This window comes from Aplysia californica, unplaced genomic scaffold, assembly GCF_000002075.1.
Source record: "Aplysia californica isolate F4 #8 unplaced genomic scaffold, AplCal3.0 scaffold00056, whole genome shotgun sequence".
Classification (NCBI taxonomy): Eukaryota; Metazoa; Mollusca; class Gastropoda; order Aplysiida; family Aplysiidae; genus Aplysia; species Aplysia californica.
Window position 1 is genome coordinate 1,796,582 of NW_004797326.1, and position 13,386 is coordinate 1,809,967.

The 13,386-nt window shown below is 40.9% G+C and overlaps 1 protein-coding gene across 1 annotated transcript in view; it reads right to left on the minus strand.

Moving 5' to 3' along the window:
• Positions 1-5,588: 5,588 nt before the first annotated feature.
• The window catches only part of LOC101860390 (GTPase IMAP family member 7), a gene marked incomplete at its 5' end in the record, with an annotated part of 8,665 nt that continues 867 nt past the window's right edge, over positions 5,589-13,386 (minus strand). Inside the window, 3 exon segments of the mRNA XM_005093009.3 lie at positions 5,589-6,028; positions 10,702-10,896; positions 12,695-12,822. Coding sequence (XP_005093066.2) covers positions 5,979-6,028; positions 10,702-10,896; positions 12,695-12,822 — 373 coding nt within the window.

Consider the following 13,386-nt stretch of genomic DNA (forward strand, 5'->3'; position numbering starts at 1 on the left):
ACTCCCAAGGAATTATGACGGATGGTGCAAACATACATGTTGCAATTTTTCTAGAAATTCTGAAGAGGGGGAGGAGAAGGAGAAGGAGAAGGAGAAGGAGAAGGAGAAGGAGAAGGAGAAGAAGAAGAAGAAGAAGAAGAAGAAGAAGAAGAAGAAGAAGAAGAAGAAGAAGAAGAAGAAGAAGAAGAAGAAGAAGAAGAAGAAGAAGAAGAGGAGGAGGAGGAGGAGGAACCAATCCCCCCCCTTCCACTTCTCTCTCTCTCTCTCTCTCTCTCTCTCTCTCTCTCTCTCTCTCTCTCTCTCTCTCTCTCTCTCTCTCGTCCCCCCTTCACTCTTTCTGCCTCCTTCTCTCTTTCTGCCTCCTTCTCTTTCCCTCTCTCTTCCTCCCTCTCTCTTCCTCCCTCTCTCTCTCTCTCTCTCTCTCTCTCTCTCGCTTCCCCGTTCTCTTCCTCTCTCTCTTTCTCTCCCTTACTCTCTCTCTCTCTCTCTTATTCTCTCTCCCTCTCTTACTCTCCAGCTATCCCTCTCTCCCCTTCCGTCTGAAACTCTTCCCTTCATGTGCAAAAACAATATTAATATCGTGTATGAAATGTTTGAAATGTAATGTTAATGGGTTAAACTTCATACAAACACACATCACAAAGAACTACGTCTGTATTGAACTGAATATTCAAATTCAGGGAAAACCTTCCTCTGACGCTAGTCTTGTTTTTCAAGTTTTGCTTGAAAAGCAAATACATTGTAAGATCTCAAGAAATTTTCCTCTTAAGCTTAGGGCGTAGCGAGAAGAGGGGGAGGTCGTGTGTGAGGGAAGAATTATCCTGCCACCCCGCCTTGCAACAAACAGGTTGTACCACTTGGTTGATTATTTTAATTATAGATCGTCGGTCTTTCTCCAATTCCACCTCGTCCGTCCTTTGTACGGGTCTAACGTGGATCGCGCTGAACGCCTGTGCCTGTAGTACTTGATGTACATGATTACCCTACTCTGTGTGTAGTACATGATTACCCTACATGATTACCCTACTCTGTGTGTAGTACATGATTACCCTACATGATTACTCTACTCTGTGTGTAGTACATGATTACCCTACATGATTACCCTTCCATCTCCTCTTGGGCCCAGAGAATATACTGCTCTAGTACTAATAAAGTAGTAAAAATTGAATACATGTACTCAATCATCTCCATTTTAGTCTCTAGTACTGTGCGATAACCCAACTAATAGTCTTTTTCCTTTTTTTTTTTCTTTTTTTTTTGGGGGGGGGGTGTTCTACGGCGCTCGCAACTGCATTAGATCTATGTCACATGAGCCCGCGGGACACTTTTTGGTTGGTAGGAAATTTTGAATTTTGCCCGGGTGGCCGTCGAAGGCTACTCTTAACGATTTTGGACCACCAAGGGATCTTTAACGAGTGTAACATGAACACGAAAACTCCGAGATTTTTCTCCCTTATCCGAAAGGCTAGGTGTTAGATCTTACCTATCATATGATAAGGGGTGTGGCTGAAAGACAGCAGTAAGATTAAGAAGGAGCCTAGGAGAAGCAGTAGAAAGGCTACAAAAAGAGTCAGGAGCCTAGACGAGGGGGCAAAGGAGCTGATGGGGCGGGGCAGAAAGTGGAGACGAAAGCAGATGACTGGTCATTTTTAGAGAGTAGGAAAGGATGTGATAGAAGAAAATTTTAGAGAAGAAAATTTTCCGTCGCTATCCGAACTCGAACCCGGGACTGATAGAATGAGAGACGAACACCTTAATCTCTGGACCACGAGAGCTTTTATTTCCATTTTAAAATACATTTCTGTGTGGATTTTACTGAAAACCTTTGACTGAAGGCACAAATAATGCAATTTCAATTTACAGGGTAGACTCTCAACCTACAGAAGTTGCCAAACTTTGGCTGCTATTTTCTCGCTTATTTAACCTCTGAAATCAGGGGACTCCACTTCCTTCAAGCACAAATGTCTCAGCTTCTATTCAAGATATAAGGGTATCTTTTTTCATAGAAAGATAGACAAATGAACAAGCTTTAAGATGACACCAATAACTCCACATGCCCGAATATTGACAAGCACTTGATTCCACCACATCATGACACATCAACATGCATGATCTTTATATTTGAACTACACACATTAGCAAAATGTGTACATAACGAAAAGATTTTCACTTCCCGCCAATTTCACTATTTGCGTGCCAGACTGTACATTGTAGTTTCATTTTTAGTCAAACAGTTATGTTGTTTTAATAAGGCTTTACGGTGCTTGCAAATGCATAAGGTCATATGAGCGCCAAGGGGTGGACGTTAACAGAGAAGTCCAAACGAGGAATCAGGCTCACTCTGTTCAGCTCTCAGGCCTCAACAGGACAAAGTTTGCTTCGACTATCAGGGAACACTGGAAATGGCAATTCACAAGAGAGTAACAAACATACAAAAGAAGTAGAGGAAAAAATGACGATAGTAAGGATGGTAAAAAAAAATTGCAGCAGTTCCCTCCATGTTGTTTCGGCACAGTATGAGCATGACATTGATAAATCAGCCCATTTACAACTCTACTGTGCATAAGAACATGTTAATATCCCCCCTTTGGGAATGGCCTAAAAACACTTCAGTCAGTAGCACTGCTCTGGTGGGGGAGGGGGGAGGGACAAACAGTTAGAAACAGTATTTTTAAAAGTGAATATAAATACATACGTACAAAAATTTCAATTTTATTATTTCTCATCTATGAATCCGATTAACAATGAAGTACATAAAATTGATCCATTGAATAATTCATCAACATCATACAATAGACCGTATCCCACTCATATAGACAGTCGTTCAAACAAACTTTAACAGGTCGTAAATGTGTAGCTCCCTGTTTTTTTAGCTAACATTATTGTCTTTTCAAAAACACATTTTTAAATGATAACATAATAACACTAGTTTTAAAATTGTATCGCTCCTCACACGTAACTTTCCAACAGAGGGTGGCCCAAAAGACTACGAGAAAGAGATCAAACAGATTTGAACTCAAATCTTCCATATCTTGGTAGTATGTGGACGTAGATTTAGGATTTGTGTGGATCTCGATTTAGGATTTGTGTGGCATTGGTCATCTTGTGGTAAGGCTACTGGACTCATAATCAAATTGTGAGGTTCGGAAGCAAGGTTGGTCATTCAGACATGAATTATATAAATAATTAAATGTACTGTACTACTCTTACCCTGATGACAGCCCTTGAGCTTGCCCCCTCCACCCCATCTTTTCCCTTAGCCCCTACCCCCCCCCCTTCCTCTCCCGCCAGCCCCCAAATGTCTGACTCTTATTCACCCCTCCCCCGCCCCCCGCCCCCCAAACCAAGGTTCGAGCCTCATGCCCAACCTTGTGTCCTTGGGAAAGGCACTGTACACGATTTTTTCTCATTTCATTTCACCAATGGCTGAATGGAAACCCGGCCATAAATAGCAAAAGATCTTGTCAGTATGTTAGTACTTTAGCACCTATAAAATGGCAGCTTGCACTGTATGCTTCCCAAGAAGTTGAAATGTTTGTAGAATGCTATCAGGTCAGCTGGGATAATTATATATATTGTAGAGCTTGCTGTTGAGCGGGAGTTTGTGCCAGATGCTATCTGTTATCATTAACATTATCTGATTGAGGGTATTTCTGCTGTATATTAAATTACGACTTTCCATCACACACTTGACTTTGAGATACAGCCTAGAGACCGCTCATCAGGCGCGAATCGTCCATAGAGCACGGTCGTGCAGTGCCGCCCAACAATTTTTAGTGTTCTATTACGTAAAACACCCACAATAATAAAATAAAAGAAGCCAAAAACAAACACTAGCCAAATATTATTTCAAAACAAGGTCCTCACTGGCGCCATAACTGTCATTTCTGTGTCTATAGCGCCGTAAAACATATACTATGCCATGCCAAAGTCCACGCGCTTTAGTTTAACATAATAGGATATTCAACAGTGCATCCCGACCTATACATCGCTCTTGGGGATAACGCAAGCGATGACGACACTCGTACCGAGTTTGGCGGTACATTAATATTAATAAGACGGCACATCTCAAATGTGCTCCTGCCGAACAGTGCCGAAACATAGCCCACAGTAGGCAGTCTAAAAGTAAACGCGATAGACCGTACGCTATTCTTTGCCAATATTATGTGAGCCCCAGAGCAATCCAGCGGAGTGCTCAAGTGAATTGTGGTTGGTTCATTGTCTACCTTGCTACTATTTTAAGAGAATCTGTGACCGTGAACCTAAAGGAGGTGAACGTGACGATCCTATGAGTTGTGCCTTTGAATGGTTTTGTAGTGGAGTAGTGAAAGTTATGAATAGAGTGTTCAGTTCTAATACAGGATGAACGAAATTGATGTTTAGCTAACAAACAAATGTAGTACTAGAAATCAAAGCGACAAGTAAAAAGAACGAAAATAAAAGCACGAGGTCCTCCCTCACCAACCCAAAGATCCTAAAATTGCACACCGTCTCATTTACTATGCCCTTGACTATCTTCAGCTTAATTGTGCACGTCCACTTTTTAGCCCCACGAGCCGACCCTGCGACTCATGTATTGCTCAAGGGGATCGACATACGTGTAATTAGATTATATCATATTTACAAGTTCTAAATTCCCGTACACCAAATACTCTGTAGAGTCTTAGATAGTCTTTTGTGTGGGTCAGAGGGGGGGGGGGTCTAATGAGAAAACTAAGGAGGGGAAAAAATGGCAAAAAAATTTAATACTAGCTAATTGCATTTTAGCAGAGCATAATATTCCATTCTATAAATTCTCAATATTATGCTCGAAAGCAAAGACTTTTTGGGTAAGTGTTTTACTGCTCTCGCAACTGCCTAAAATCATATGAGCACACGTGACACGCTAAGTATGTTCAGTTTGGTAAGAATTAATTTTAAATTTTGCTCGGGTGGCAACCGAAGCCTGCTCTTATCAATTCCGAGGATCTTTAACGTGCGCAACTTGCAAAGACTATTTAAGAAGTACATAAATACTTATTCACCAAAAGCAACAAATAGACAAGGTCTTCTCTCTCTCATTCTCTCTCTCTCTCTCTCTCTCTCTCTCTCTCTCTCTCTCTCTCCTCTCTCTCTCTTTCTTTTTCTCCTTCACTTTCACTTCTCCCCCCTCCCCCATACATACAGACACATGATACAACACAAAATAATTATAGCTCATTAAAATTTAGTGAACAGCTGCCATTGCAACTTAAAATTATAAAGTTGCAGCTCATTAAGTGAATGGCTACAGATGCAACTAAAAATTTTATTTATTACTCACTTTGTCAACTTAATGAAAGGCTATGGACACAATAAAATAATTTACAGACATTTACTATAATATATATATATACATATTTGTATGTATGTATCATATTAACTCATAACAACAGACCACCAGAGATGTTTAAAATTCGACAATCATTGGGAAGACATGGAATAACATCTAGCCCAGGATAGAGAAAAGTGGAGAGTGTTTGTCCGTGGCCTATACCCTGGTGCAGGGTGAGAAAGGCAATGATGATGATGATGCTCCATCATGTCTCAGAAACAGATATCTAGATTGATTTCTTTTTCTTACTTGGTTGATGGCTGAACCATTGTTCAACATCTGCTTGACAGAAGACCAAAAAAAAAAAGATATACTCTTCATATTGAGTATACTTATCCACGCTTTTGAAAACAAGTAAACACCATCTGCTTTAACATAATGAAAGTGCGCATTGAATAAAATAAATTGACAATCGGGTGTTTTAAGAGGGGGGGGGGGTTAAAATAATATCAATATGAGCTCTTAAGGAGCTAGATACAAGTAAAACAAGCACATTTGAAATTTCCGCTCTTCCAGTTTTCTTGGCAATTTCTCACTGTCTTTTACATAAGTTCAGTAAAGGAGAAATGGTCCTTTCAACACGGTAGATCCAACGTTGTTGACAACCTGGACAAAGCGATGGAAATTAGAAGAAAAGGAAGCGCCTCCTGCGACGATGGTGTCTCCTTCGTTCAGCTGCGGAGGACAAATTCAGAAAACAATGAGGTCACACATCATTGCTATTTCCGTACGTTTTAATGTTTGTTTTAGAAGACTGATCTTTCACTGGTGATTGTGGTACACAAGAAAAACACATGGGAGTTTGATTCCTGGGGGGGGGGGGTGAGGAATTATCTTATGGAGTCTGTCAACTGAGACATTTATCCCATTCAGCCAGAGTTGGCCTTGAAAGAGAGAGTTGAAATATCAAAACCCACAAATCAATGGTGAAAATGGTATAGGTTTAACGCCCCTATCAACACAATTAGGTAATTCAAGAGGCGGAAACCCCCTCAATGAGCTAGATTTCGTCACTGGGAGCAGAAAGCATCCACAGTTCCTCACCCTTCAATGCCAGCTGTTATGGCATTGGTATACAATTGCCCTTCTCCCATTTTCCACAATTGTGAGGCAGCGTGGAGAAATCAGGCTCTCGTCAAAATAATCAAAGTGAAGAAACTTGCATTTTTTCCACGGGTTTGCGAATTTTTATCAACTTTTGTTTTTTAGCTCGACACCTTTCATGCCCATCAGAGAATTCATTTCTGTTTGGATTTTCTTGAAAAACGTTGATTAAAGGCACAAAAATGTAAATTACCAGGAACTCTTAAGCTAAGAAAATAATTAATCTTTCGCAGCCTTTTTCGCACTTATTTTACCTTTGAAAACAGGTGACCCCCACAAATCTCTAACATACACATTGAAAAGAGAAAAAGTGAGCAGTACCCATGAATCGGGCAGTCACATCGCCCCGTCTGGCCAACAGAAACATTTACAAAACGGTGCATGGATTTCCTTGATCTGCATTACGACGTCTTTCTTCTGCCAAAAGAAAAAAGCCAGTGTGAAAAAGAGGAGACATTGCGTCTATGTCCTACAAAAAAACAACCCGAAAATGCACAGCAATACAAAAGCGTGAAGAAGACTAGTTTCCGCAAGAACTCTTTCTGCATCTTGTCAGTACTCTACGACTTACACAATCCCAGACATTTGTGAGACAGCGTGGTGGAATCAGGCTCTCGTCAATTTTTGGGCATGTAGAGTTATTGGTATCATCTTAAAGCCAGATTTGCGACAGACATCCGCGGCGAGCACGATTCGCCTTGAGGCAGAATATCGAAGAGGCAGGCACGATTCGCCTTGAGGCAGAATATCGACGAGGCGAGCATAATTCGCCTTGCGAGAGACATCAGCGAGCACGGTTCGCCATTCATTCCTCTACTAGGATGCTCTCAAAATGACGTGGCCGAGTGTCCACCAAAGCAGTAACGACCCGATCTTTTTTTTTTTTTTCGTCGGGCGGAGGTAATCAGGTCTGCTTTTTTCCAGCATGCGTGAATAGGTCAAAGGTCAATGAACGGATGGCAGGAATATCATACAATAGATGATTTGTTAAAAATCCATACAATTGTTAAATTGTATTTAAACCGGCGGTTTCCCCATTGATTTCGCTAATTCTGGGGCGCTGGTTATGAAAATGACATAAGATTTTCCATCTTAACTTACAATTACATTTTTAACATATGTGAGGCAGCGTGGTGGAATCAGGCTCTCGTCAATTTTTGGGCATGTAGAGTTATTGATATCATCTTATAGCTTGTTCACTTGTCTTTATTTGGATTTTTAAAATATCCATTTATCTTGAATACAAATCGAGATATTTGCAAAAGAAGGAGGTGGGGGTCACCTGTTTTCAGAGGTAAAATTAGTGAGAAAATGGCCGCCAAAGATTAGTTATTTCATTAGCTTAAGAGTCCGTGAAAACTGAAAATTTACTTTTTTGTGCCTTTAATCAACGTTTTTCAGAATAATCCACACAAAAACTAGTTCTTTAATGGGTATGAAAGGTGTTGAGCCAAAAAAACAAAAATTTTATAAAAATTCACAAACCTGTGGAAAAATGCAAGTTTCTTCATTTTAATTATTTTGACGACAGCCTGATTCCACCACGCTGCCTCACATTTTTTTCTGTCCCTGCACTGACAAAATGAGGTACGGAGTGGACCCTCAGATAAAAGACAAAACACAGTTTAACTAAATTCTTAATTTGCATCCTAGAATAAACAATGCATAAACTGACAAAATTTACACATGTGCTGTCATTTGGAACAGAAGGGAGAAGAAAGGATTTTCCTGTTTTTCAGTAATGTATAGTGAGATTAGAATTGCTATGGATAATCCGTTACTGTTATCATCATCATTGCCTTTATCACCCTGCATCAGGATATAGGTAACGAACAAAAATGTTCCACCTTTCCCTATCTTGCTCTTACCTTTTTAACATTATTCCATGTCTTCCCACTTTCCTGCACATCATTTTCAGTGATTCATCTCCAGGTTTCTCATGGCCTTCCCCTTGATCTCTTTATCCAACACTTCCTTTGTTATGTGGCTGCCTAGCTTCCCGAGAGAGATGTCTAATCTATCTCCACCGCCTTATTCCCACTTCATCTCCGACTTGGCTCTGTCTTGTTCTCATAAACACTTCCCCCTTGGTGAGACTGTTTGTCCGTCTGATCCTGAGTAACTTTCTCAGACATTTGTTCAAGAAAACCTGGATCCTCTTTATGCTTGTCTGAGATGCATTCCATCTCTCACATCCATACAAGACTGATTTCACATTTGAGTTTTAAATTCTCAGCTTTGTTGGGAGGGGGATATCCCTGACCCTTCATTCAAATCCCATTCAAAGATATGAAAGCAGCCTGTGCCTTTCTGATGCGGGACTTAAGTAGCTGGCCAGTCGTTGACCGATTTTTTTCTTAAAACCAGCCTGTTCATCGCGAAGACTCGGATCTGTAGCAGTCAGTCCTGATTCTCTCCAGACTGGTTCTGTTGAAGATTTTACCCGGTACCGAGAGGAGAGTAATTCCTCTGTAGTTGCTGCCCTTGCTGAAATCCCCCATTTGGGAAGCTTCACAAGATGTCCTTTCCAATCCTTTAGGAACTTGCTGCCATTGTAGATCCTGGTAAAACAGTGGGAGGAGTAGGTCTGCCGTCACATTGGCATCTGTTTTCAGGGCCTCATGTGGAATGTGATCAGATCCAGCCGCTTTGCCTCTCTTCATTTCCTTAAATCACTTGAGCCTATCCCTGTGTATTTACGGGATGCGCCGCCGGCTCGGTGGCCTAATCCGGAGTATTTACGGGATGCACTTTATCGATCAATATCTCCGGTGTTTTTCGGTTACAAGTCACAAGAAGCAGTGAACCAACAGTTGACTCACTTGTTTCGTTTTGTTCAATATTTGGTGAAGTTACGTGTTATACTTTTTGAGCTGTAACAGACTACACCTGTCACCCCCTCATTGCGATAGATGATTTTATTATAAATGGGGCCCAAAAAAATTGTGTAACCATGACACATCACCATTTCGAAATATTGATAAAATAAAAACTATTCGGACAAATCAGACGCAGTTTTCTTTTTCTGTCAGAGCATTTCTTTTTTTTTTTCTTTTACTGCATTCTTTCATTATGATAGCTTTCACTGTCTTTTTGTGGTTAACGATTCAATATACCCCAAACCTTTCAGGCAGCAATGGAGGTTGGCTGAAAAATAGCTCAGGCTCAAGTGAGTTAAAGGCATCCACAATCTCTTCTTTTGAAGGGACACTACAGCAGATTAGTGACTCATTTTTTGCTGACAAGATGTTTGGCAGGAAATTGGAACTTCGTTCTTTTGGTTCCTGTTCTGGTTCCGTGCTTTTTGAGACAATGCATGAGTTTTGCTAGCAGCAGATAATGATCCAATCTAACCTCTTCTCCTCTCAGTACTCCGACATTTACAAGTGAACGTGTTTAGTTTTAGTAGACGTTTTACGGCGCTCGCAACTGCATAAGGTCATATGAGTGCCAGAAGATTAGAGGTGTTACAAGAGAGTAACAAACATGAAAAAGAAGAAGGGGAGATAAGGACGATAGATGTTTGATAGGAAAGAAGAAGCAAACCACACCAGAGCGCCCGCCAACCACCCACAGTGAAAGTCTGAACCAACAAGATATCCAAAAATGATCAATCTGGTTTTCAGTCACTCTATCTGGTGACACCCAGGTAGCCGTGTAAATCATCTTGTGGGGGAAAAACAGAACCTCCAATGACAAAACTGTTGAAAGCACAGATGTTTGCAAATCGCGATACTGTACTCTTTCAAATGACTACCTACATGTAAAGTCCCACACTGGCTCGATCACTCTGGAAAACAAGAGATGTATAAGAAGGTGGTTTGGACATTTCTTTTTTTAAATGTAGGTGTCTTTATACCCTCATGGACACAATTTACATGTAGATCAATTTGGAGGCAGGCTTTGACCCTGCCTGTCAGGGCCAACCTAGGCTGAGAGAGATGCATCGTCCTCGCAGAAACACTGAAATACTTAATAAAATTTTCCCCACGCGGGAATTGAACTCATGCCCTCTGAGTGCGACAGCAAAGCATCTGTCCGCCACACCACAGACACTAGTGCTCGGCCATAGGACGCTGGCCTTGAACAAAGTAGCGACCTCAGTGCTTTCTTGTCCTTTCTCCATTTTTTTTTTACATTGAAAATGTGACTTCTTTTTAAGTTCACTCTTTATTATCAACTGTTTTCACAGTTATTAAAAATGAAGATAGGACAAGAAAGCACTGAGGTCCCGATGTGTCTACCTTCAACTCTCTCTGTCTCCAGCCTCACTCTCTCTGCCTCCCTTCGGAGATTCTCAGCCTGTTTGTTGCTGGTCACTGAGCTCTGTTGGTTGGTCACATCAGAACCCAGGGCGGAGAGCGCCTGCAGCTGGGAGCTGAGGACACCTGTCCCGCTATCCTCCTGTGTGGCCCTCTGCTGCGCAGTCTGCACTTGGCCTGGAAAAGTTAAACAATTCCACTGAGTTACAAAAATGATAAAAGAGTGCAGGAGCTTCTCTAAGATAATTAGAATATTCGTTTATCGGCTTTGTCCACACAATTTGATCGTGAAAGCTTCAAACGTCCTTTCTAGGATAGCTACAATGACCATTATTGAAAGTAAACACAAGTAGACAAAAGATACGGTTTATCAGAAACAGAGCTTTAACGTTGTGAACGCTACTCCCCTCATCAAGAGATTTGTTGATTCTAAACATTTTATGCCCCAGAATAAAACTGTCTCCAAGCTCCAACCAGTTGGGAGCTAGAGTCCAGCTCTTTGCTATCTTTTACTATTCTGTCCATTCCAGTTATATCACAATATAGCCTGTGTTTATCATGTCATTTCTCTTCATTACTTTGTCGTTTTCAGCTGTCATCAAGTAACGTCTCACTAATATTGTGTCATTGCATGTTATTATTATTACCTTGATATTTCTTTCTCTCTGTTGTTTCTGTCTGTGTATATCGCTTTTCCCCTGCACTAAATGAAAGTTTTCAGGTTGATAAATTTCTTTTTATTCAAACAAACGTGTTGTTATCTACTCATTTCTTGTTATAATCTCTTATAGCTTGACATTTCCTTTTATTACCTCTTATTATTTCTTGTTATACTCCATTATTATCTTGCCAATTCTTTTTGATATCTTATAATTGTTGTTATAATTACTTATTATCTTATAATTTTCTTTCTTTTTTTTGTCATATCTATTTATCTGGTGCAATTTAGTCTCTTTCAGGGGGGTTCTCACTGTCTAGAGGTACGGTGTTCGCCTCCCATTCAAAAGGTCAAGGGATCAAAACTTGACAGCAACAAACACCATTTTTTTCTCTAAACTTTTCCCCTCTCACCTCTTTTCCAGTGCTCCAGTCTTGTTCTGTCATCTCCTTTTATCTCAATTTTTTCCTTCCATCCCTCTTCACTTTCTCCCTCCACCCCCAGCTTCCTATGGACTACTTTCAGCTTTATTCTTAACTCTTCCTACTGCTCCTCCTGGCTCCTTCTTACTGCTGTCCATCAGCCACACCCCTGATCTTTTCAAAGGTAAGATCAAATACCTAGTCTTCTCAGAAAAGGGCGAAAAATCTTGGAGGTCCTGGGCGCTCTCGTGGCCTAGAGGTTAAGGTGTTGGCTTCTCATTCAAAGGTCCCGGGTTCGATTTCGGGTAGCGACCAAAACATTTTCTTCTCTAAAATTGTCTCCTTTCACATCATTTCCTGATCTCTAACAATGTTCTGTTGTCTGCTTTCATTTCCACTTTCTGCCCTCACCTCCTTTGCCCCCTCCTCTGGGCTCCTGACTCTTTCTGCAGCCTTCCTACTGCTACTCCTTGGCTCCTCCTAACTGCTGTCTTTCTGCCACACCCCTGATCTTCTGGTCGGAAAGATCTACATCTAGCTTCTCGGACAAGGGCGAAAAATCTCGGAGGGCCCGTGTGCAAGTTGCGCACGTTAAAGATCCCTTGGTGGTCTAAAATCGATAAGAGTAGGCTTCGGCCGCCACCCGGGCAAAATTCAAAATTTCCTTCCAACGAAAAAGTATCAGGTGTGTCCCGTGCGCTCATATGACGGTAAGGCTATTCGGAGTCATTATCAAGATATTCAAAGAACTGCATTTGAAAAAAAAGCTTGACATGTGAAACTCAAAATGTTTGACGTCAAATTTCTCAAAACTAGGTACTGAGCAGATAGGACTTTGTAATTCTGAGGTAGCAATTTGTTGATAGTATATTATCATATAAAACTCTCATCTTACCTAGGAGAGAAGCCAGTTGAGAGAGCTTAGAATCAAATCCATCAGAGGAACTCTGGATGTTATTCAGCTGCATGCGTAGATTATGAGTCTCAGAATCAAAATTTTGACGCAGCTGAGGGGCATTGGCTCTGAGAAGAATAACAAAGTTGATTATGGTAGAAGGACATTCATTGTCATCATCACCAGTATCATCCTCTGAGGAGAATAATAAAGTTGATTATGGTAGAAGGACATTCATTGTCATCATCACCATTATCATCAAGTTTTACCATTTTTCTTCTTCTGTCTCCGCTTAATCATCATCATCACCATCATCACCATCATTGTCATCATCATTAGAACATCCTATTCTACCTCTTCCTCATCATCATCAAGTTTTACACCTTTTCGTCAGTCTCCTCATAATCTTCATCATCATCATCATCCTCTGTGTACCTCCATTGCTGTCATTGTAACCATATTTGACGTCATCAAGATCATTACCATCGTCATTATTATTACCAACAATAAGTTCACCAGGAGCAAAATCTAATAACAGAATTCCCCTCCACCAGATTGTCGCCAATATCACCATTAGCATTATCATCAGAACCCCAGCAATCACCATCATAACCATTCCCCCATCCCATCTCTCCATCCACCACTTCCCTGAAATTACTTTAAATTTGGTATATTTTTACACCCCCCCCCCC